Source organism: Gastrolobium bilobum, unplaced genomic scaffold (genome assembly GCF_033153095.1).
Source record: "Gastrolobium bilobum isolate Gb01-03AN ecotype WA unplaced genomic scaffold, APGP_CSIRO_Gbil_v1 utg4103, whole genome shotgun sequence".
Lineage (NCBI taxonomy): Eukaryota > Viridiplantae > Streptophyta > Magnoliopsida > Fabales > Fabaceae > Gastrolobium > Gastrolobium bilobum.
Window position 1 is genome coordinate 145636 of NW_026897561.1, and position 25558 is coordinate 171193.

General features: G+C 35.9%; 1 protein-coding gene across 4 annotated transcripts; it reads left to right on the forward strand.

The window, feature by feature from the left end:
- The first annotated feature begins 948 nt into the window (after positions 1-948).
- Positions 949-13255, forward strand: LOC133308066 (protein FAR1-RELATED SEQUENCE 5-like). 4 transcript variants are annotated; one of them, XM_061508649.1, is made up of 10 exons: positions 949-1220; positions 1925-2139; positions 7303-7396; positions 7631-7699; positions 7810-8583; positions 9696-9778; positions 10268-10360; positions 10467-12701; positions 12785-12936; positions 13016-13255. In XM_061508649.1, the coding sequence occupies exons 8-10, from the start codon at positions 10469-10471 to the stop codon at positions 13046-13048; spliced, it is 2418 nt and encodes an 805-aa protein (XP_061364633.1). In that variant the 5' UTR covers positions 949-1220; positions 1925-2139; positions 7303-7396; positions 7631-7699; positions 7810-8583; positions 9696-9778; positions 10268-10360; positions 10467-10468; the 3' UTR covers positions 13049-13255. The 4 variants fall into 4 exon arrangements, with proteins under 4 accessions (XP_061364633.1, XP_061364631.1, XP_061364634.1 ...); XM_061508647.1 differs by having other exon boundaries at positions 949-1199; XM_061508650.1 differs by having other exon boundaries at positions 949-1199; positions 9733-9778.
- The last annotated feature ends 12303 nt before the right edge of the window (positions 13256-25558 follow it).

Genomic DNA, 25558 nt, shown 5'->3' on the forward strand with positions numbered 1-25558 from the left:
CCAACTTGTCCAATACGTATTAATCATCACACCTAACTAACTACAAAGTTATGCACTCCCGCATTAATAACATCATACATACGAAATTTACGATGTGCCTAACACTATTTATAAATCACTAATTAATATGCTAAACCCTAATGCATAATTAAAAATTAATAATAATAACTACGTAATAATAAAATTACTATATCGTTACAACATTCATAGCATGCCACAAAATTCCCAAGTGACTATCCTAATGTTCCAAGTCTCTAATATACAATCAATCCTAACATGTATTACTAACTAGCACTGTAATTTAAATGTATACATATGAGGTATTATGACCTTACCTACGTTGGCAGAGCTTCGCTACGAACCGCAGTTAGAGAGAGGTTGGAGAGAGGTAAATGAGTAAGGAGTGAAAAAAGGAAAGTGGGGTATATATAGGTTACACATGAGACGCCCCATTGGGGCGTCACATGTGACGCCCAAAGGGAGCGTCTCATTGTGCAACAGATGTGTAATTTTTAACAAAATAACATTAAATGCGTAATTATTTTAATTAATTACATTATTTTAATTTTTTTACCTATTATGTTAAATGATAAACATAAAACAAAAAAAAAACTAATTTTTTAAACCATATTATAAACTTGAACCAATATTTGTTTTTTAAAAAAATCCAGTTACGAACCGATTTCGTATGAAAGAGCGGTTAATGAGTTATATTATTTGATTATAATCACTTATTAATTATGAGATAAAAAAAAGTATATATCTTTAGGGAAAAATATTTGTCATTTTAAATTATTTAAATTTTAAATTAAAAAAATCACTCACTTTCTCTTTCTCATTATTTCCATTTTTTCTATGTCTATCTCTTTCCTAAAATATCATAAGTTATATCATTTAAAAGGAGAGACCTTATACCCGTATCTTTAAACGAAAATAACATAACCATTATCATTTTTCCACTGCGAAGAGGATCCAAATCCATTCTGAAGTAATTTGTAACCGGTTCGAACCAACCATTTACACATAACACACGACCACTTATTGTTCAGAATCAAATCATCGATCTATCGGACTGTCATGAACCCTAAGTTCACCGTCTCAATCATCTAACTATAATCCTCTTCAGTATCGAATCTCCTTGCAAGGCTGCTCGTTCTCATCCAATTGGTCACGGTGGCTGGTGGCTTAGCTTTCTGGAAGTGAGTATTCATGAGTATATGGTTCGTTTTCATTCCTAGTAATTTAGGGATTCTAGTAATTATAGTTTCTCGACCTATGTTTTCATGTTCTGATTTTTACTTTTGTTGTTGGCTTTGTTTCAATAATGGGTTGTGGTGTTGATTTTAAATTTATGGGAAAAAGTTGGTTAAAGACTGCACTTTGTTTTTTTGGTCTAGTGTTGATTATAAATTGAAATCTTAGCAAAACAAAATAAAATGTCAATCATGTTTCTGTCCATAATCCACAACGGAAATTACTTTATATTTTATTCTTACTGCTAAGTGGGTCACTCTTTTTTTGAAGAGTTAACTGTTGATTAATTAATTCCGAGAGATGAGCTTGTGCTTTAGATAAGATCGTTTTTCTTTGCATGCTGACATGATCATATCTTTGGCACAATAATGGACACTCATAATCAGCATATACTGCATCAATATTGGGTAAAAGAAACGAAGTTTTGATTTAGAAACCACTCCACACCCCGTTAAACTCGACTAGCGAGTGTGGGGTGGAGACAATCCTTGTACGCACCCCACACTCGCTAGTCGAGTTTAATAGGGAGTGGAGTGGTTCCTTGTACGCACCCCACCCAATACTGCATCAGTATTGGGTAAAAGAAAAGAAGTTTTGATTTAGAAATTTATAAAAATTAGATGACTCTGAAAAAATATATTAAGGGACAATGGAACTTTTATGGTTGCAGGACAAGATGGGATCAATACCATAGCTGAAAACAGGGCAGATCTTGTTGCTTATGGTCGTTTGGTCTTTGGCTAATCCAGATTTGCCAAAGAGATTTGCGCTTGATGCCCCTCTCAACAAGTATAACCGGGAGACATTCTACATTCCTGATCCAGTTATTGGTTACACTGACTACCCATTTCTTGAATGAAGAACCTAATGCTGTAGCATCCAAGGGTACAACCTCCTTATTTTTTCTTCCCTTGCACTTCCTATTTGCAATTTCATTGTTCAGTGTAATAGGAAGACTGATTCTTTTATTTTTATCAACGCACTTGTCTGCTAACGCTTTGTATCCAGTTGACACATCTTCTAAATGGTGAATTGGCCACATAGTATGTAAAACTATTATTGAGCAACCAAAAGATGCTGTTGTAACTCTTGTAAAATTAAGTCTCGGTCTTGTAACATTGTGGAGACTTCATCAATTGGAGATATAGCAAAGCTGGACCGAAACAGAGTAGGAGGTTCGCATCCATACACTGCCTTGAATGGGCTAGTACCCGTGGCAGTCTTGAAGGTAGTGTTGTACCAAAACTCTACCCAATGCAACCAGGATGGCCAAGTGTTGGGTTTAGGCGAACAAAAACACCTTAAATAATCTTCCAAACAACGGTTAACTACCTCCGTTTGGCCATTGGACTGTGGGTGATAAGATGTGCTATATTTCAATTTGGTGCCACTACAACGGAACAACTCTGACCAAAAAGAGCTAAGAAAAACTCTGTCCCTATCACTGACAATGGATGTTGGGAATCCATGTAATTTAACTACTTCTTTGATGAACAAAAGAGCAACTACCTTGGCTGTATAAGGATGCTTAAGGGGAATAAAATGGGCATACTTAGAAAGGCGGTCTAATACCACGAAAATCGTGTCAAAACCTTGAGCCTTTGGTAGTCCTCCAATAAAATCCATCGACAAATCAGTCCAGGCACAGGTAGGAATGGGCAGGGGTTGGAGCAGCCCTGCAGGAGATAATGTCGACACTTTATTTTGTTGACACACAGAACAAGCGGCCACATACTCCTTAATCTTCTTGTTCATACCTTCCCAATACACCAAGCTGTTGATTCTTTTCAGAGTCCTCAAGAATCCAGAATGGCCACCAACATAAGAATCATGAAATTCATGCAGTACCATTGGAATAAAATTGGAGTTTTTTGCCAATACCAATCTGCCTTGGTGAAATAAACGGCCTCCATTGAGGCTGAACCCAACGTGTGATTGAGGGTTGATGACCAAGTCTTGAATAATTCCTCTCATTCTGATGTCTGCTTGTAATTCTTGCTCCAACACTTCATATTTGCTAGCATCCACACAAGAGAGGGAGAAACAATGCAGATTCCGGGACAAGGCATCTGCAACTTTATTCTCCCTACCCGGTTGGTACTGAATCTCAAAATCGTATCCTAGAAGCTTGGATACCCATTTCTGTTGTTCCTCTCCCAGCATTCGTTGGTCAGTCAAGAACTTTAAGCTTTTTTGATCAGTTTTGATAATGAAATGGCGACCCAATAAGTATGGTCTCCACTTTTGAACGGCAAACACAATTGCCATTAACTCTTTTTCGTAAACTGATTTTTCCAACGCATGTGAAGAGAAAGCCTGGCTGATATAACTGAGTGGACGATCCCCCTGAGTAAGCACTGCTCCCATCCCTTTTCCTTATGCGTCAGTGACCACAGTAAACGTTTTACCAAAGTCTGGCATTGCTAGGACTGGAACGGAGCACATGGCACTCTTTAACAGCTCAAATGCCGACTGAGCTTCCTTACTCCAAAGGAAAGCATCCTTTCTTAATAGGTCAGTTAAGGGCTTCGCAATCTGACCATACCCTTGAACAAACTTCCGATAGTAGCCCGTTAATCCCAAAAACCCTCTCAGCTCTTTCAATGTTGTAGGACTAGGCCATTGAGACATGGCTGCAATCTTGGAAGGATCAGCTTTTACACCCTCCTCTGAGATTAAATGGCCGAGGTATTCAATTTGCAACTGCCCGAAGCTACACTTCTTTCTATTTGCCACAAGACTATGCTGTCTCAAAATACCCAAAACACACCGGAGATGCTGCAGATGCTCAACCAGACTGTGGCTGTAGATTAAAATATCATCGAAGAAAACCAGCACAAACTTGCGCAAATGAGGCTTTAATATCTCATTCATCAGTGATTGGAAGGTTGAAGGAGCATTGGTGAGCCTAAAGGGCATCACCAAGTACTCGTAATGTCCCTCGTGGGTTCGAAAAGCCGTCTTGGGTATGTCCTCTTTCCGCATTCTAATTTGGTGATACCCTGACTTAAGATCAAGTTTGGAGAAAACCTTGGAGCCACCTAACTCATCCAAAAGTTCTTCAATCACCGGAATTGGGAACTTGTTCGGCACAATGAGTTTGTTGAGGGCCCTATAATCCACGCAAACTCTCCAACTGCCGTCCTTCTTGCGTACTAAAATGACTGGGCTCGAGTAAGGGCTGATGCTTGGTCTTATCATCCCTGCAGTGAGCAACTCAGAAACCAGTGACTCAATCAAGGACTTTTGGTAGTAGGGATACCTGTAAGGTCGTATGTTTGGCACTCCACTCCCTGCTTTCAACTCAATTGCATGATCGTGCCGTCTGTGAGGAGGTAGGCCCTGTGGTTGCTGAAAAATGTCATCAAACTCCTTCAGCAGTAGTGAAAGCTCAGCCCAATCAACTGGCATGATTGTTGATTCTCCTTGAATCCACTGAGGCCCAACAACACACCCTTGACCACTGTCCTTTAACGTCTTCACCATTGAACGAAGAGAGGACCAAGCTCCCTTGCGTGACAGAGCAGGATCTCTGTGAAGTACCGTCGCATTTTCCCCATCATTAAACTTCAACGTGAGTTTGTTGAAGTCAGCTGTGATCTCCCCCAAGTTCCTCAGCCACTCCATGCCCAAAATTACCTCTGCACCACCCAAATCAAAGACGAACAAATCTAATGTCGTTTGAAACTCCTGAATCTGCAACGGAACTTGACGGCACACACCTTGGCTGCCCACCTACCTTGTGACCGTTGCCAAGCACCACCTTAAAACTATATGAATCTTCAATGGTGAGTTTCAATTGTTCAGCCACCTGACGATTGATAAAATTATGAGTCGCACCACTGTCAACCAACGTCGTCACTTTCTCGCCGTTCACCGTTCCCACATCTGCATACTTTGGTTTGAAGAAAGCCCTAAGACACTGTAGATGGAGAGCTGTAAGAGTGCAGCTTCAATGGGCTGGGATTCTTCAACCGGTTGCAAGATCTCTTCGCGGTCTCCATGGGCGAAGGAACTTCTGGATCGATCAACTCCTCATCTTCTTCGATGACCAACAATCGGAGATGGGCGTTCCGGCAGCGGTGGTTGCGGTCCCACTTCTCTCCACACTTGAAACAGAGACCCAAGCGACTTCGATCGTGAAGTTCCGCCTGGCTGAGCCGTCCACCTCCACCAACCAGGTTGCTACCAGAACCAGAAGCTTCCATGGTTCGTGTTGCTCCCTCACTGCCCACGTTATGCGAACGGGTAGGGTTTGTGTGACCAGAACGCATGTCGTTTTGAATGGTGGGAGAAGCTTGATGACCGACAGCTGTCATGGACGTGGCATTAGTGGCCATGCCCTTGGCATGTGACGCGTTAAAGAACCCTTTAATGGGCTGATTGGAGCGGCCCACTACACTTGTCCTTCCAGCACCCCACGAACCCAGCCCATCACTAGCCCACGAAAAATTTCTTCTCTCCAAACTCATCGTCTTCCTCATCAAGTCAGATAATGATACTATATTGGCTTGCATCAGCTCAGTGCGCAGACTGCTATGAACCCCATGCAACCAGATCTCCTTAAGCATAGCCTCATCGGCATATTGAATAGGGCTGATTATTCTCTCAAATTCAGCCCTAAAGCTTGCAACGCTACCCGTCTGCTTCAGACTCATCAATTCCTGGTAGGGACTCCCAGTTAGCTCCAATTGGAATCGGTCCATAACATCCATACGAAAATCTTCCCAAGACGCGTTGGGGTTGCCACGCTCCCAAACGAAGAACCAATTTAACGCTGGACCATCCAAGACGATCATGACAACGTCTATCCTTGCTCTTTCTGGGATTGCATTGACCAGAAAGTATCGTTCCACCCTGGTCACCCAAGAGAACACATCATCCCCAGAAAATCGAGGGAGTTCCAATCTGGGCTGACGCGAAGGTCCTCCCCCATGTGTACCTGCGAGTGGGTTTCTCCCGTCAGAATCTGTGGATTCCGTGCTCCTTCGGCGAGAGCGACCTCGACGCGGGCTGCCATCCCTATCAGCTCGATCTCGATGGCGAGGATGACGTTGTAACAAGGCTAAAATCTCATTTAGCCGTTGGTCACTTTGTTCGTGACGCTCTTCAGCTAAAGTCTCGATTCTCCGTAAGCGCTCCTCCACAATCTCCAAACGATTGTCCATGTTGCGAGTAACAACCATTCAAAGCACCCCAAGGATCGGAGTGCTCTGATACCAGTTGCTAGAATTGTAATATAATAGGTCAGAGTAATACGCACAACACAGGGTTTTGGCCCAGAATATTGGATTTTCTGTATATTATCAAGCAAAAATTACAATAACAAAATACTGTTTAAGACAGAAACAAGTTAAACGCAAAGCACAAAAACAACCACCAATTACAATAATTTCCCAAGCTGGTTCAGTGCTAATAAGAGGCACTGATCCCTCCCAAAGAACTCCCAAATTTCCAGCTTTCTTCATCCCTTTATTTTCCCGTTTATATAACTACTTGTGATGCACTTTCACGCCTCAGCCCCATGTAGCACACCAACTTCTCTCTCCCTAACCGAATTCTCACCAGCCTCAGCACCAACAGCTATGATATTCCCTCTCTCCTGTGAGTCAGCATTAGGATTTGATCCCCTGTGACGCTTTCTACTATACACCTTAAGAAGAGTTCTATCATAATGTCACTGAATGCCAACAACAAGTGTTGGGCAAAAGCTATGTACTTGATTTTGCAATGCCATATGAGCTTTGTGCTAAACAGAGGATTATTTCAGTACCCAAATTTTTTCCCAGGTGTTGTTAATCATCATGATACTAATTACTAACAACTCCCAACTAATAAAAAAAAACTGAGTCAATAATATATATAGTGCAATAAATATAAAAAATTCACGAAAGACATGAAGTTGCAAAGTTTCTCTGATGGTATTTTGTTATCTTCTTCTTTTTATTTTTTCTTTTTTCTAATGTGAATTATTAATCTTATTAGATATTGCTCTCTGTACCACCATATATCTTTCAATTACCATAGTAAATGTTTGTATTTCTACAGCCACCTTACTGTTTACCAGATGAAGGACCATACGGGTTCGGTGGAGTGTGCAAAGATTATTCATCAGTAATATACTTTGGAAATCATGCTCTTGGTAATTGACTTTAGAGTTCTATTTTTATACACTTTGGAAATCACATAAGTCATAAACTTTATTTCATTTTATTTTATTTTTTGTCTTCTGAGGTGTTCTCTTTGTCCATTATATTCCTAAAAAGTTATTGGCTTTTTCTTCCCTTTATTTTTTTTTAAACCTTAATAAAATAAGCCAAGAACTTTTATTCCTTTTGGAGCAAGAAGTTGTTGGTGATGTATAACTGCCTTGCAGTGTGTTCTCAATTCTGACTTTGAGAGAACTCAGCTTCTGCAGGAAGAAGCTCAATTACTTGCCAAACAGGTTGAATATACTGTTCCCTTATGTGTTGTTTTGCTTACAAATTGTATATGCTCTCAAAACTGGGACAACTGACAATGTTGTCTTGACTTCATTGGTGCTATTTCACGAAGGCTTGAGGAAATATACAAGAGGTTGACTTCATTGATGTTGATTCTGCAGAGTCGCGGGCAGCATCTATACTTGCAGTGAGTTCATTAATGATATGCATCATAATTTATTAGTGTCATTAATTGGAAATTCTTCTTATCTCATTATCCATTTGGAGCTTGTTGAATTCTGATATATAACTTATTTTTATGATAATTTGTCTTTCACTTTGCCTTATTTATTGGATAAATGCCATCAATACAGCACTCAGAAATAGCAACTTATTAAATATTAGAATGCCAAAGATTTACCTTAAAACGTATTCCATTGAATGATAATTTGAGAAATATGTATGGTGTATAATCTTAATGCTATTAACTTCAATTTTCTTCTATGGACGAGTGATTCTGATTTATACCTTTAAATTGCATCTAGGCATCTTGCAAGTAAGTAGAACTGTAGAATGGCTGTGTGTTGACATCAATAGGTTTTTCTTTAACATTTCATTTTTTTATCTCTTCTGAAAAATCTAAAAAGTACCAGAGATATTTTCAAGCTTGAACATCTTCCAGATCAGGTGCCATGTTGTATACCCTGGTTGTGTTGACAAATTTCTCCGGATGCAGTTCCACTCCTTGAGTGCAAGTGCTGGTGAAAAACCTTGCAAGCAACCATATTTGATTTCTTGCAAAGATTCTTTTACCATTTTGACTGGAAAATTGAGTGCAGCTTTATGGCCTCTCATGGAAAATGCAGTTTGGTCATAAGCTAAAGCAGCAGACTCTGCACTATCAAAGGTTCCAAGCCAAACCCTTGTGCCATTCCTCGTTGTACTCTAATCTCTGCTGCAAATTTTCCCATGGATACTTCATGTATGTGTATACTTTATGTGGATACATTAACAGCTTTGAATGAATGTATGTGGATACTTCAAGTGGGCAGCATTTGATACCTTAGAATTTCACTGGCAGCACTGTCTACATTTTCTATGGTTTATGGTTCATCAATTCAAAAACCAGTTCTGAACTCAGAATTAGACCCCAATTCTGAAACCAGTTATGAACTGGATTCCGATCTGAACTAGCTTCAAACTGGTTTTTCAACAAAATCATTTTGAACTGAACCGAACCGTTTCGAACCGACCCGAACCGTTTCGAACCGAACTGAACCATTTCGAACTGAACCGAACTATATCGAACCGGACCAAACTAGTTCCAAACCGGTATCGAACTTCAAGTAAAAAAAAAGTTCAGTTCTTTGAACTGAACCAGTTTAAAATGGTTCGGCTTGGTTTTGCGAAAAATTCAGTTCAGTTTGACCCATGCGCACCGTAGTCATCCATGTGACTTGTCATCAAATTTTATAATTTTATATTATTTTTAATTTTAATTCAAATTATTTTTTTTCTCATTTTTCACTCCTGCTCTCGCTCTCCTGCTCTCTCTCTCCTCTTTTCTGTTTCATCCCACTCCCTCCATTTTGTTCTTCTTATTCTTTCTCCTCCATTTTTGTTCTCTTCTTTTTCGTTAAATGGAAAAATCCCCAAATTGACTATTTGATGAAACTTCTTTGAAAGTCATTGGAATTTTGTCGGAGTTTGTCGAGGACGTTATATCTCAGTAATTGAAGAAGTCCACACCCATACCATTTCGGTCAAGAGATGATATTTCTCTCTCTCACCCCATCTTTGAAACCTTGATGTCTTGCAAGTTCCTTGTACATGAACCTTATTACTTCACAACTTTTTTTTTTTTTATTTATAGAATTTTACGATTGAGAACTGAACTACTATTATCTTATGTATTATTTAGATTGATAATCGATAATTTCTCATAAAGCCCCTTGAATAGGGAATTTACATTGATTTATGAATTTTATGTGATCTATATAGGCTCTTAAAATGTTGCAGGACTGATTATTTGACAAGAAGTTGATTTTGCTTACAGCAATAGATCCTCAATGCAACAAGCTTCATCTTCCACTTCTGCTGAGGTATCGTCTATATCCTTGGTCTTTTTTTGCTCCCCTCCATTTTGCCTAATCAAGTGAATTACATTGCATCTCTTGAGAACTTCATTGATTCTTAGAGAGTTCTGTTTTATGCAAGGTTCATAGCTTGTTTATTTTCGTTATTAACATGCAAGGTACATAGCTTGTTCCATTTATTTAATTTATTTATTTAATTTATTTTTCTTATTTTTTTATTTCCTTATTCATTGTTATATTGGGTTTTCATCAAAAAAATTATATAATCCGAAGTTACAAGTTTTTCATTATCAAGTTTAGCTAGAAAATACTGTACTATAATTTCTTTTTTATGTTGAAAATTCTATAAAGTTTAAGATCTTAACAATTTTTTTGAATAATAAAGATATATTTATATTCGTATTATTCTCTTTTTCGTTTTTTGAGTCATCAAATATATTCTCCGTTTGTATTTACTAGCATAGTTTCTCATCACAATTAATTGTAAATTTACAGCCGTAACATTGGGGGATTCATCAGTGACACTTGAACGTTATTGTTGTCATCTCTTGAATGCTATTGAAGCGCATTAAACATATTCCCATAGAGGTCAGCTTTCAACTGTAGCCCCTCTTTTCTCTATCATGGTTGTGACACTTTTTTTAACTCTTCCATAGCAAAATTCATGGTAGCTTGTTCCAATTTATTGTGATAGGTATGGATGTTCTTTATTCAGAACCATCTTCATTTAGTGAAATGCATACTTCAAAAAGTGAATATGATGATGAACAAATTGTGTCACCAATAATTGTGACTAAAGAACAAGATGGATATGAGCCAAAAATTGGAATGATGTTTTCATCTGAAGACGAAGCTTATGAGTTCTATAATGAATATGCTAAATTGACTGGATTTTCTGTGAGAAAATCACAATATCGAAGATTAGCAAATGGAACCATAAGTCAAAGAACATTTGTTTGTGGAAGGGAAGGATATAGAAGGTTGAAGGACCCTTTACATGTGAACAAGGTAAATAGGAGAGAAACAAGAACGGGTTGTCCAGCAATGATATGCTTTAAAATTGAGAAGGATACTTGGATAATTTCTAAATTTATTCCAGATCATAATCACGATCTTGTAAAATCATGTGCACGAGCTATGTTGAGATCCCAAAGGCATGTAGTTGAAGCACATACTCATATGATTCAAAATATGGACAATGCTGGTATAAAGCCATGCGGTATGTATTCTTATTTTGTTGAGGTTGCTAGAGGAGCCCAAAATGCTGGATTTTTAAAACATGATTGTGACAATTTTCTACAAGGCAAAAGAAACAACACTCTCGAAGCAGGAGATGCTCAAAGTGTTATTAATCATTTCAAAAGTTCACAAGCAAATGATCCTTCTTTCTTCTATACAATACAAGTAGATTGTGAAAATCGCATGACTAATTTTTTCTGGAGAGATGGCATATCAAGGACAGATTATAGTCACTTTGGAGATGTAGTCATTTTTGACATAACCTACCGAACAAACAAGTATAATATGGCTTGTGCACCATTCATTGGGGTAAATCATCATAAACAAAGTGTTTTGTTTGGTTGTGCTTTCTTGTTAGATGAGACTACAGAATCATTTGTTTGGCTATTTGAATCATTTTTGGAAGCAATGGGCGGGCTGCATCCTAAAACAATTTTTTCTGATCAGTGTCAAGCAGTGGCCAATGCTATTAAAAGAGTTTTTCCTGAATCTCAACATCGACTCTGCTTGTGGCATATTAGCCAAAATGCTAAAGAACAACTTTCATATTATCTGAGACAACCCGACTTTAAGGTTCTATTTAATAGGTGTTTATACAATTGTGGATCAGAGCAAGAGTTTGAAGAAGTGTGGGCCTGTTTGCTCACAAAAGTTGATATTTCAAAATGCTCATGGTTGAAGAAATTTTATGAATTACGAGCAAATTGGTGCCCAGCATTTAGTAAGAATTATTTCTCAGCTGATATCTTATCAACACAAAGAAGTGAGAGTATGAATAATATTTTTCGTACTGTTACCTGCAAGACAACGTCTCTTACCCAATTTGTGCTTCGTTATGAAAAAGTTTTGGAGCGCTGGCGTTGGTCAGAATTGCAAAAAGACTTCGAGTGCAATCAATCTGCACCTCCTAGAATAAAAAATCTTGCGGGTATAGCTGAACAAGGTGCTCGGGTATATACTCATGTTATTTTTGAAGATTTCTATGAAGAACTGTTTGAATCTTTAGCTCTGGCAATTGAAAAAATCAATGAAAATGGTACTTTCTTCAGTTATAAATTGGTGAAGTCTGGTGATGACAAACAATATTTTGTGACATTTGAATCTGCAAATTGCTTAGTTGATTGTTCTTGTAAGAAGTTTGAATCAGTTGGCCTTTTATGTCTTCATGCATTAAAAGTGCTTAACTTTCACAATATTTTTCACATACCTTCTCAATATATCTTGAAGAGGTGGAGAAAAGATGCTAAAGATGGTTTTAGTCCAAGTGATAATGATAAACAAGCTTGTGAGTTTTTAGCACAAAAAATTAATCTGCGAATGAGTCAAATAATGAGGAAAGCCATTTATTTTGCAACCAAAGGTGCATTGACAAATGAAGCAACCAAAATGGCTGAAGATCACCTAGAGCATGGGATAAAAAGCTTGGAGAGGATGTTCAAAAACACTAATTTGATTGATACATTAACTAGCAAACCCACTGAAGTTGATGATATGAATATTGATGAAGAGCTTAGTAAATTCAATTCTAAAAAAGTGTTAGATCCGCAACGTGTTCGAGCAAAGGGAGTTACAAATGCTAGACTGAAAAGTCTATTGGAGAAGAAAAGGTGCAAAAAAAATATATCACAAGCTCATAGTAACTCTCAGGGTGCTAATGCATCACTTCCCGAGTGTAATCATGCAGATAAAGGTAAAAAAGTTAAGATCATACTTTTTTTCGTTATATATGATTATATGCTTAATGTTAATTTTTTTAATTTTTTTTTAATTTAGGCATAGCTTCAAGTTCAAAAGACACAGATTTTAGTACTTTTGCTACACCTCAATTGGCTTTTTGTTTTCCATATCTCTCTCAAGTGGCAAGTGCTAATACACCTCCATCAAGTTTTTGTTTTCCACATATCTCTCAAGTTTCATGTACAGAGGTATTATTATATTGTGATATTTTTAATATTTTCTTTATTCTGAATTAGGATTTTGACATTCTTTTAATGTGTAAATCAGCAATCTTCTGCAAATGGGCCAGACAAACCATGATTCATGCTTTTGACAGATTGGAAGATAGAAGTTCGACTTTGTGCATAGTTCTGCTACTGTCTTTGAAATGTTTAAGATATAGTTCTGCTATTGTCTTTGTAAAGTTTAAGACAGTTAAGCAGAACTTGTAAATTTCTACTTTCTTTTAATTATAGTAAAATAGAGACTCTGTTTCTTGACTGTGTTATGATGTGGATGTTTCAACGACCGTTAAAATATCATCTATTTAAGTCCTTGGATAATTTAGTTCTGAATTTTCTGATGACTTCTCGAAGTCAGAATGAAAGGGAAACAATTTCTCACATGAATCTTATATTAGCTTGACGCTTTGACCACACTATTTCGCAGACATATTTCATAAGCGCACACAGCCATTAAAGAAAATAGCTCTAGGTCTTTGCTGTTGAATGACCAATAGCTCCAATATCAAATCAAAACTCAATTCAAAATATTGTGCAACTTAATGTCACGTTGACAATTGAAGTTGCCCTCAAGTAGAAAAATCAATTTAAGATTTGTAAATATTTGTCAATTACGTCAAAATGCAATGTCAAATTCAAATGCCAGTGCCTGTAATACTTAAAAGTAACATACTATTAGAAAAAGAAGCCTAGCTGAGACAACATAACATATAAATATTTACAATAATTTTATTTTTAACTGCATTGTAGACGCCACTTCTATGGTTACAAAACGTAAATGCCTCTTCTGAGGATTTCAACAGCACTAGTACTTAATGGCAGAAAAATGATGATTAAAACTTGAAATTCAAGTGACTATATATTCTTTTCAACTTCTTGCATGAATTATCATTACACAAATAGGAAACATAAACTATCCGCTAAAAAGATACAAATTAGCAAGCTGCACAGTATGTCCCCAACATTAACTTGCACCAATCATACGCTGCAAGTGAGCTCATCATGAGAGGCTTTCAAGATCCCAACCTATGTTGCACCGACACGGGACACGGAATACGACACGACACGACACTCCGACACGTTAATTCTAAAAAATATTAAATTTTGACACGTTAGGACACATTTTGAGGTTATATAATATTTTTAATATATGTAGTATATATTATATTTAGTATTCAATAATTTAACAAAAAAAATAAAGCTAAACTTATAGGCTTTTTGACCCTTATAACCCTTAATTAATAACTAATTACCAAATTGCCCTTTATTCAAAACTATTTCGAAAATTTACCCTCCCCAACAAACATAACACCAATCTGCCCCTGTTTGACCGTTGACCACGAAGCCTACCCGGGTACACCATTACCTACCCGGGTAAATTTTGAAACTTTTTATCTACCCGAGTATGTAGGGGTGTACCCGGGTAGAGTTCTTGAATCTGGGAAAATGGTTGAATTATTTACCCGGGTAAGGAGCAGTGTACCCGGGTAAACATCGACGGTAGGGTTTTAAAATACCCCAGCAGCCCCATTTCGAAAACCCACAAAAGGGGTACCCGAGTAGAGCTGCTGGAGGAGTGTCTTCTTGAGCGATTTCAGGCATAATCTTGCACCAATTCGTCTTGTTTCTGATCATCATTCGCGGACCTTGCAACCTCTCTGCCTTCTACCGATTGAAATCGATCAAAGGTGCATTTTTTTTTCAGTTTTTTCAATTATGTTATGATTTCTGTTCTGATTCATTGTATTTTCGTTTATATCATTTGATTCTGTCCGAATTATTTTATCAATTTGTATGTCATACGCTTACCCTAACCCTAACCCTAACCCTGAATCTAACCCTAACCCTAACCCTAACCCTAACCCTAACCCTAACATGTATCTAATTTCTGATTTTGGTTATTTTTTCAGTTTAATAGTGTGACACAATGACCTCTCGACGCGTTTCAAAGCTGCCAGTGACCCATTCCGAGAGAAGAACCAAGAGTCGTCACGATGGGTCGTCATCCTCTCAGCCCCAGGCTGCTTCGAGTCAGGCTCCGGACTTGACGTTCGGATATTTGTTTGAGGATGACATACCTTCACACGAGAAGTTCGTGAAGTTTTTCATGACCCGGAAGATCTGCGAACCGAAATCACTGGATTCGGCATTCTTCAACCTAGAGCGTTTTGACATTGTGCCGCTTCTTGAGCAGACACATTTACTTCACCTGGCGGAGATGCGGTGCCCATACTCGGAGGTTATGGTAAGAGCCTTCTACCAGAACCTTGGCTACTCGCAAGGCGAGCTGACTTCCCGTGTCTGCGGGATTGATATCATCATGACTGCTCCTATCTGGACGGAGCTACTGGGGTTCGATTTTGATGGTGTCACAGGAGCAGCACTATATGATGGAGACAGCCATCATATATTTGGTGATTATAACCGGGAGACCATTGTTACAGAGACTAGGAGGGCAGACGCTGAGCCCGGTCATTTTGCTCATTATCCTGTTAGCAACTTGTCAGTTTCTGCTCGCATTCTTCATTATGTGGTGACACATATTATTTTCCAGCGCCCGCATAATCACTCAAAGGTGCTGGAAGGGGACTTTGTCATCCTGTGGGCCCTCCTTCACAGTCAGCAGGTGAACTGGAGGCATTACATATGCATACTGATGTGGAAGGCAGCCAAGTCAAAGAAGGCTGAATTGCCTTTTGCATTTCTGGTGCAGAAGATTCTGCATAGATTTGGAGTGCCTATGGCAACAGAGACCTTGAAGACCGCCAGAGGCTGGAATGCTATATTTGGTGAGAGGCTCCTGAAGCAGTGTGGGATCCTACCGAACAGAGCGGGTATCTGGACGTGGAAGAAGGCACCAGAACCACCTGAGATCCCATTCCACCATGATGCTGAGATGGAGGATGCACCTGCAGGTGATGTGTTGGTCTTTATGAGTTTATGCAATTTTGTGTTGTTTAATTTTTAATGTGGTATTTATAAGATGTGTTTTTCATGGTTTATGATGTAGGCCTTGATGATGATGACGATGATGATGGCGTTGCTGAGGTTGATGTCAGACCGACACGTCCCACCCGCAGTCGGCGACCACCAGCTCCTCCTGAGGGTGGATGGACACTTGATCATGTCATGGCATCCATATATGATATGACTACTGACTTTAGATTGTCCAACATCAACTTCAACATATATCTCAATATATTTTAATACTTTCCATTCAACAAACGCATCTGTTACGAACTCCACATCTTCATCATCATTTATATCGTTTCCAATGTAGTATATTGTATCCATATCCACTACAGTCTCTAACCTGGCTATCATGCGGTGGATGGAATGTATGCCTTCTGACCCCATTTTTTGAAGAATTCTCTCCTTCAGTTCATTGCATGTAGTGCCCACTTTGATTTTCATCGTTTTTGTTTTTCCTTCAAATCGGACACCGTTCGGACCTTCAAAATGCCTCCCATTGTAGTAAATAACTATAGGAACCATGTTTGGACTTGAACTCATCTTTCACACAAAAATTAGATCTAGGTTTTAGGTTTGGAGGTTGGTTCGGATTTTTGAGCACAAAATGGGAGTGTGGAGATGTAATCTCAATGTCCCACCAAGATTCAGCTTTCTGAAATGATGAGATGAAATATGTGTGATGTTTCGGATTAGAGAGGGTAAGAGAGAGAGATTTGGGGTTTCAAAAACCTTATACCTCGCAACAATGGCCGAAACCCATACATATTGGGGTTTCTGGACGCGATTTACCCGGGTACACTGATCCATACCCGGGTAAATAATTCAACTATTTTCCCAGATTCAAGAACTCTACCCGGGTACACTCCTACATACTCGGGTAGATAAAAAAATTTCAAAATTTACCCGGGTAGGTAATGGTGTACCGGGGTAGGCTTCGTGGTCAACGGTCAAACAGGGATAGATTGGTGTTATGTTTGTTGGGGAGGGTAAATTTTCGAAATAGTTTTGAATGAAGGGCAATTTGGTAATTAATTATTAATTAAGGGTCATAAGGGTCAAAAAGCCTAAACTCATAATACCCATCAATTTTGCAAAGAAATATAATATATCTTAAATGTTTATATTAAACTCAATAAAATCGTAATCGTAATCGTAATCTAACGAATCTAATAATTGGAACTCAAAATGAAACACAACATATCTTTTGAACCTTTTTTGAGTCTTTGCAACGAGTATTGGAGTGTCGGTGAGTGTCGAACACGACACGTCAGGATTTTTGAAGTGTCGTTACTTCATAGATCCCAACTGCATTCGAACTATATTGCTTCTTCTGCTACAAATGAAAGGTAATTAATCATGTCAACCTCTCACTCCACACTAATAGCTAATAAATTGAAAAGTTTACTATTTGGTAGTAAGGAAAAATTAACAAAGTAAATGTTGTATACTCATATGATGCTTTGTTATTTAACTCCCCTATGAGAACATCAGATGGAGGACAATTCCAGAGACTTACAATGAATATACACACAATGGTGGATGTAAATGATTACATGATATTCAAGAAAATAATATAATGGCATCAACTATTTTCAAACTCCTCAACCAAGATAAATGTGATATATATCTATATCAAAGTCATTGCATACAAATGCAGTTTGGGGAGATTCAGCACTTTCCCATATTGTTTGGAATAGTGCAGGAAAATCGTAAGTAAAAAATGCAAAAAAAAGAACCCCCTAAGAATCAGTGAATTTTTCATGAGATTCAATGTAATCCACTTGTTTAGGCCAAACGGAGGGGATAAAAAAAGAAGACCAAAGATATAGTCGATACTCAGCAAAAATGGAAGATGAACCTTGTTGCATTGAGGAATTACTGCTGTAAGCAAAAGCAACTTCTTGTTAAATAATCAGTCCTGTAACTTTTTAACAGCGCATGTAAATCATATAAAATTCTTAAGTCGATGTAAATTCCTCTTTCAAGGGGCTTATTAAGAAATTATCGATTATCAATATAAATAGGGGTTTATAACTCTTATGTCGCTACACCCCAACAAAATTTGCAACCGAGACAATAAAAAAGAGGGAGAAAGTGAGATGAGAAAAGAAAAGAAAAATTGTGGTCTTCACGTCTTTATTGTCTTAGCTGTAAAAAAATTTCGGGGTGCCGTAGCATGAGAGTTATAAACCCCATAGAAATAATGGCAAAATCACTTCTCATATTGTTGCAAGGGGTAAATTTTTGCAGCAATCAATTACAACTATGTGAGTAGTACATAATTGTAATTTTAAAGCTATTTCTTTTAAAACCTGTTGGCTGACGTGACAGAGAGAAAAAAAGTAATTTTAATATTACAACTATGTACTACTCCTAGTACATAATTATAATTGATATTCTAATATGCATGCAAAGTGTGCAAATGACTATCTAATATTCCTGCTAGTGTCACACACCGTCCTTAGAATACAAATGTCAGTGTCCTAGCCATCCCTCGTGATAAACATATCTTAAACAGGACATTTAAGACTAAATAATCCTAAGGCCAAAAAATAGTGTATGAATTACGCAACTGTGCAATATATCGTATGAATTACATAAGAACTGTCTTGCCACATACCTGTGTAAGAATCCCTCTTACACCACACAAAAAAGCATCACACAACATGCATTATATTCAATCTATTGCACAACCATATAAACCAAAACCCACACGAGCTTGGTGGAACATTCAAGGGATAAATCCCGAGGTCCAAAAACTTACTTGTAAAAGTTTTCCATCAAATGTTTGCTCCAAGCACCAAAATCCCACACCAAAGGTTTACTCACAATTCACACCTAATCACAAGGTCAACTTGCAATCAACAATTGCTAACAAACAATCACGTCAAATTGCAAGCTAGTGAACATACACATATTCACAACCACACTAGATAATTCACACCCAATCCATGGAGGTCATGAACTTACCTAGGCTTGAAATCACTCAAGCCTACAAATCAAGTTCAATTGGCTCCTCCAATGCTTGATCAATCAAGTGTCCACAAGTCTCAATCCTAGAAACACCATTGACACAATAAATACACACCATTTACATTACTTGAGATGCAAGCAACATCAATACATAGGCATGCATAATTTCGAAATGTGGAAGGTGACTCAAATAATTTTCTAAACACATTTTCACCGTTTAAATCTCATTCTTAGCATACTTCCCAACATACACTAAGCTTCAATCACACTCCAACATATTCAACCAACCCACATTTCCTTAAACCCTAACTTGTGCAAATTAACCATAAAACACAAAAAGGTCAAGAATTCTTACCATAGATAGCTCAACAATGGCCCAAGGAATGATTATCAACTAACAATGAGTCAATGCACTCCCTCAAGCTCCTTGCAATGCCCTAAAACCGCTACTTTCTTCAAAGGTTTCCTCACTACTCAAGGTTCCTTTGTGGATTATAAGTTTAGGGTTATGTTCTCCTTTCGTTTCTATGCACTTTTGGTTCCAACACTAAATGATTTTGAGACAAGGAAGATGTGTTTTAAACTCCTTAATGGCTCATAAATGGCTAAACTCTCGGTTGGTTAGGAAGAAAACGAGTTGGTGAAAGCAAGGAAGTCACTTAAGTGGGTGTTTTAAAATTTTCGCACTGCTTGCTAGGCTTCTCGCTTCAGTGAGCTACACCAACAAGTAATTACAACGCTCGCTAGACAACTCACTTCAGCGAGCTCTTGAGCGAGGAGTGGCTGATAGGGCCTTTTGCATAAAAGCCCAATTCCTCATTTACTCTCACTTAACCCATTTAAAAGTGAGCTTTCCTCATAAACAACACTTCACATTGATTTAACTAAGTATTCCACTTAATTCATCTACAATGTGCATGATTAATATTTAATCTAATTTGATTAAGTCTCTCACTTAATTAATCTCCATTATGCATGATTAAATAATTAATCCAATACAATTTGACATTTTACAAATTAGGGTTATTATATAATCATTGCTCCAATCCATAATAGCAATTTAAACTTGGAACCAATATATTTTTAAATCAGTATCATATCTAATCATGAAAACTCATGAGTCTTTTGCATTTGACAACATATGTTATGTTCTTAACCATTTACAACGTTATTTATCATGTTTTTGATCCCAAAAAACATAACATAATTGACACTTAACAAACCATTCTCATATTTACTCATTGTTGTCTCCAGTAATGAACTAATTTCAGAACAAAGGAAATGCAAAAGTATGTGAGCAATGAATCGTCAATAAGGAAACCAGACATTGACTCAATCCATAGTGATCAGACTTAACATTGAAACCAAAACACTAAAAACAAGCATCCAATCAAGCAATTTTCAAAAGCAAGCAAGTTATAAAACCGTAGCAAGAGATCTATCAATTAAGCATAGATAACTGGATCTAAACTCACCCCTCACTGGAATCATCATTTCACCACTCAAGTGTCTAGGGGGATAAATGTTTCACTCAAACCTTCACTAAAATATATTTTTTACACAAATTTCACAACTCTTTAAAAGAAAGTGTTCATCATAGATCTGGTCATGTGAAATTTTTGTATATATCTCTTTCTTCATTAATAATAATTGGACATCACTTATTTAATGCATGTGAAAAAAGAGATAAACACAAAAATTTTATAATCAGATCATGTGAAATTTTAAGATCCATTCCCATATGTGTATTATCATAAAAGTCATGAAATTCCTATTTCATCCCACCAAACCATAGTGCAAAAAATGGGCCGGCCTATCCAATACCCCTCCTTAGCCCCAAAAATCATTTTAACCTATGTTATGTTTTCTTAGATTTTAAATAAATATGCTTGGACCAACTCAGGCCAAGCCTACTTGAAAAGCTAGTAAGTCTGAAAAAGGTCAACCCAAGCCTGTTTAACCAGAAATTTATAAATAATTTTCGCTATTTTATTTTATCTATTATAGTATATCAAACATAAAATAAAATACAATTGTCATATCATTTTTGTTAATACCAAATAAATATAAAAATGAACATTTCATTCAATTTCATTGCCACACTATTCCTATTTCCTGTCATTCCGTTCAACCAAATATGACCTTGGGAATAAGATTGACACAAGTCGTTGTACATTAGTTTTTTATTTATTTTATTTTTAATTTGGTTCTTTAGAATATCTCAAACTAAGATTGACACAATTTGTATCTCAATTTATTTTCTTGTATTTATAAATATATATCATTTTGATCTATAAAATAAAAAAAATAGCAAGTTATCATGTTTCAGTAATTATGAGAATCATCAAAGTCATATTATAATAAGGGCCATTTGATTTGCTAAAAATAATGGATAGCATAACACAAAATTATTGCTATATATACGACATTTATACATAGCAACAAGTTTAACTTATAATTTAATAATTTAATAATTTTAAATTAGTGTAATTTAATACATACATACATATATATATATATATATATATATATATATATATATATATATATATTAATTTATAAAATAAATTAAATAATAAATCAAAATTTTCATAAAGTAATATATACATATATATATATATATATGTATTTAAAATCAAATAATATAAAATATATTCAAATTCAAAAATACACATAATTCATAAATTAAAAATGACAAAATATTTGACATCTATTTAGTCGTATGAAAAAAACTCAAAATTGTGTCATATAATTTTTATTTTTTATTTTATATCAAAGTAATGGAAAATCAGTTTACCAAAAAAAGAAAAAGTAATGGAAAATCAAAAGTCATTATTATGAGGTATATGAATAGTCAAAAGTCATCCATATATATTTTATAATATTTTATAGCACTAGACTATATATTATGAAAATATTTCGTTGAAATCTTGCTAAAATATCTAGTGAGATAAAAAAAACTTAACAAAGGAAAAACAATACAATGGCTCAATCTTTTGGATTCTTGAAAATTCAAGTTCATCAAATTTATTGTTGATAATAAAAATTTAACTATTTATTTTTTTCCTTTTAGTCCTAAAAAACTCAATCATTCGATTTTTTTTTAACAAATAAGAATAGAAAAAGGAAAAATAATAATCATATTATTATTTTTTAATTTGTAGGTATATCAATATATGATTCTCATTTATAGGGTAATTTTTTTGAAATTTCAACTAATTTTAAAATATCAAATTTATTATTGTAAATAAAATTTAACTATTTATTATTTTTCTTTTTAGTTAAAAAAAAATTCAACCCACACGATATTTTTTTTATAAATAAGGAAAGAAAAATCATAATGAATAATAATAATAATATGGTCATACAATGATATTTAAAATTCTTACAAATTCAAAAATATCAAATTTATTATCGATAATAATAATATAATTATTAATTTTTCGTTTTCTTTCCTAATTTGAAAAAAAAAATTGGGTGGACTGAATTTTTTTATTTTCTTATTTGTTTTTCTTTCCTTATTATTAGGGTGTTAACGGGCCGAGCCGAGCCGAGCTTTGGTCTTAAAAGGCTAAGCCTATATTTAAATGTGTCGGCCTTACCAAGCCCGTTACCTGTTACGAATATAATTATCGGCATGTGGCCCACCTTATTTACAAAAAATAAAAGCCTGATTTAGCCTGTTAGAAAAAAAATAAGACAACAAAAATTTATCCAAACATAATATACAATCAACAACACTAGTAATTCCATAAATATTCATAAATTCAATGTATATCCAAACAGCATAATATAAAATAAAATCATTTAAAGAGTCTGTTTAACTAATAAAATATGGGTGAAATGGATTGAGAGGAGAGAGAGGGTTATTACAATTAGTATAAAAATATAAATAAAAATTAATATACTAGGCCAGCCTGAAAGGCTCCAAGGCCGAGCTTTTGAATTGGAGCATGAGGCCTTTTTACTAAACGAGCTTTTATATAAGTCCAAGTTTGGTTTCAACAACCCATATTAGACATGTAAACTCATGTGTTCACGAGTTGAGCCAAAGGCCTCTGAAAGGCTCGTTGGTCGTTTATCACCCCTGCTTATTATCATAAACAGTTTTCCTTTCTCTTTTTTAATTTGGTCAATTTGGTTAATTTAACTCCCTCATCCTGAATACTAGAGTAAATGGGGCCATTCGCTCAAGTAAATCGTGTAGCTAATCGAGTAGGTTATTTACTCGAATATATATGGGCACCAAATAAAGCCACACATTTTTAAGTTTAATTTTTAGGCAAAACTAATTCCCGTTGCAGCAAATTGCTCATCTCCCGTCACTCTCAGTTTGTACAACATGTCTAACTTTATTTTCTTTTTCTTTTTCAAAAGACTGGTAGAGCTTAGTTTGCTTCTCTCTTTTTCTCTTTTTCAAAAAACGGGTGGAGCCTAATGAGAAATAGGAAGCCCTTGATTTTATGTGATGTTTATTTGGTTAACTTTGGTTAAACAAGTGCAAATTGATATATAACTTGTTTTTTAAAAATTTGCAATTTGGTCAATCAGCCTAATTTATCACCTTGCTAATTTCTTTTTTTTCTTTTAAATTTACTGAATTTGATCCTTAAAAAATTTGAATTAATAAAAATTATGAAATTTAAATAACTTAACTTTGAGCTAATGACAAATAAATTTAGTGCATTTGCCATTTGGACATAACTTTTCAAATAAAAAATTAATAAAATGTTCTTAGGTGATAATTTATAATGCAGATTGAGCTAGTTCTCCCGTTGATTGATGATCTACCCATTTTATTTTTTTTGTATGAAAGATGATCTACCCATTTTAGTACATTATATATTTGCCAGTGATAAATCGAAAACATTTTCTCATGAAGAAGCATTATGATGTTGCTCAATCTACTACATAACCTCAATATCAAGCCATTGTTATCAGTGGCGGACCCAGAAATTTTTTCTGTGGGGGACTAAAATTAAATATTTGTTTCTCTCTTCAAACATAATTAGGGGTGTCAATATGGGTTTTGACACGCGGGTCGACCCGCGACACGACACGAAAATTCGTGTTCGGGTTGACCCGTAAAAAAATTCGTGTTAGAAAAAATGACACGCAAAAAATTCGTGTCGTGTTCGTGTTTATGAATTCGTGTTCGTGTCGACCCGTATTATTTTTAATTATTATTTTTTTATTTTTTTATTATTAATTTTTTATTTTTTATTTATTTTCGATCTATTTTTTTAAATTTTTTTATCAATTACCGTTTTGTCCCCTATTTTGCGTGTTATTCGTGTCGTGTCGTGTCAACCCGCAAAAAATTCGTGTCGTGTCAGTGTTGAAGATTTTGACACGAATGAAAATTCGTGTCGTGTTCGTGTTGATGTATTCGTGTCGTGTCGAATTCGTGTCGTGTCAACCCATATTGACACCCCTAAACATAATATATGAGAGGCCAAAATACGAAAAAATTAAATATTTGTTCCTTTCTTCAATCACAATATATGAGAGGCCGAAATACCAATCCAGAAAACATAACTCATAAATACCTCTTTTAACTTGTTATAGAGAGAAGGAGAGAGAGAGAGAGAGAGGTGGAAGATGTCATGAAAAAATCTACTATCAATTTGAAAAAAACTACACATTTTCAACCCCTAAAATGAACATTTTTTATGCAAAGAAAAAGAGAAGAGAGCAAAGGTTTAGATTTCACAAAAAATATGTACTGATTACTATAATCTAAATAGATAATTCAAAGCAGACTCCTCTCATTTCTTAACCTCTTTTTCTATTTACTCACTATGAGCCCAACAAGAAAAAAAGCTAAAGATAAATCAGAAGAGACAGATTGTCAAGAAGCACAATCACCAAAACTCTGCTGCCCCTCACTTCCCTCTCTGTCACGAATCATCAGAAAAGGAGAGGGATCGAAAGAATAAGGTTCATTCTTTCATAAGGCTCTCGGACTTCTTATTTTTATTCATGGATGGGAAGATTTGTGTTAACATCTAAGCATAATAAAAGTTGAAACTGGTAGTTTCAAGTCGAGGTTTAAATATAATTTAAGGGGAATGTTATATTTACAAACTTTTCGTTTAGAAACTCTTACAAACTATACTGTGTCTGACCGTCATACTTTAATCAAGAGTGTATGACTGGTCATACTTAGTGTAATTTGTAAAAAAAATTGTAAACAGATCTTTTCCCATAATTTAATGCTAATTTCATATGCTAATTGTTACCACCAGGTCCATGCCAACAAACAAGAGCCATGTGGCTAAAAGAATTTGAACTAAGAGAAACCATGTAGCTCTATTGGTGGTCACTGATACTCCCAACACTGTGATGTAATCTTAAATAAACCTGAGAATATAAAGAAATTCTATAAACTCTCTGCGGTGAGAGAAAACTACTTCACATTAATAGAGAGAAAAAATGAAAATTTTTGACATTATACTTATGTTAAAAAATTTCTTCAAATTTTGAGGGGAGCGGCCGCCTACCCTAGCACCCCCTCGGTCCGCCCCTGATTGTTATAACGATATCTGAGCTCATATGGATAAAAGAATGACTTCACTAAATTGAAGTTTGGGGGCATTAAACAAAAAAAACTTATATATTGTGACAACCAATTACTCATACA

Coding starts and splice junctions, on each gene's coding strand:
- LOC133308066 (XM_061508649.1), top strand. CDS start 10,469: ATGGATGTTCTTTATTCAGAACCATCTTCATTTAGTGAAATGCATACT. Junction 12,702..12,784: donor GTGTAATCATGCAGATAAAG/GTAAAAAAGTTA, acceptor TTTTTAATTTAG/GCATAGCTTCAAGTTCAAAA. Junction 12,937..13,015: donor CTCAAGTTTCATGTACAGAG/GTATTATTATAT, acceptor TGTGTAAATCAG/CAATCTTCTGCAAATGGGCC.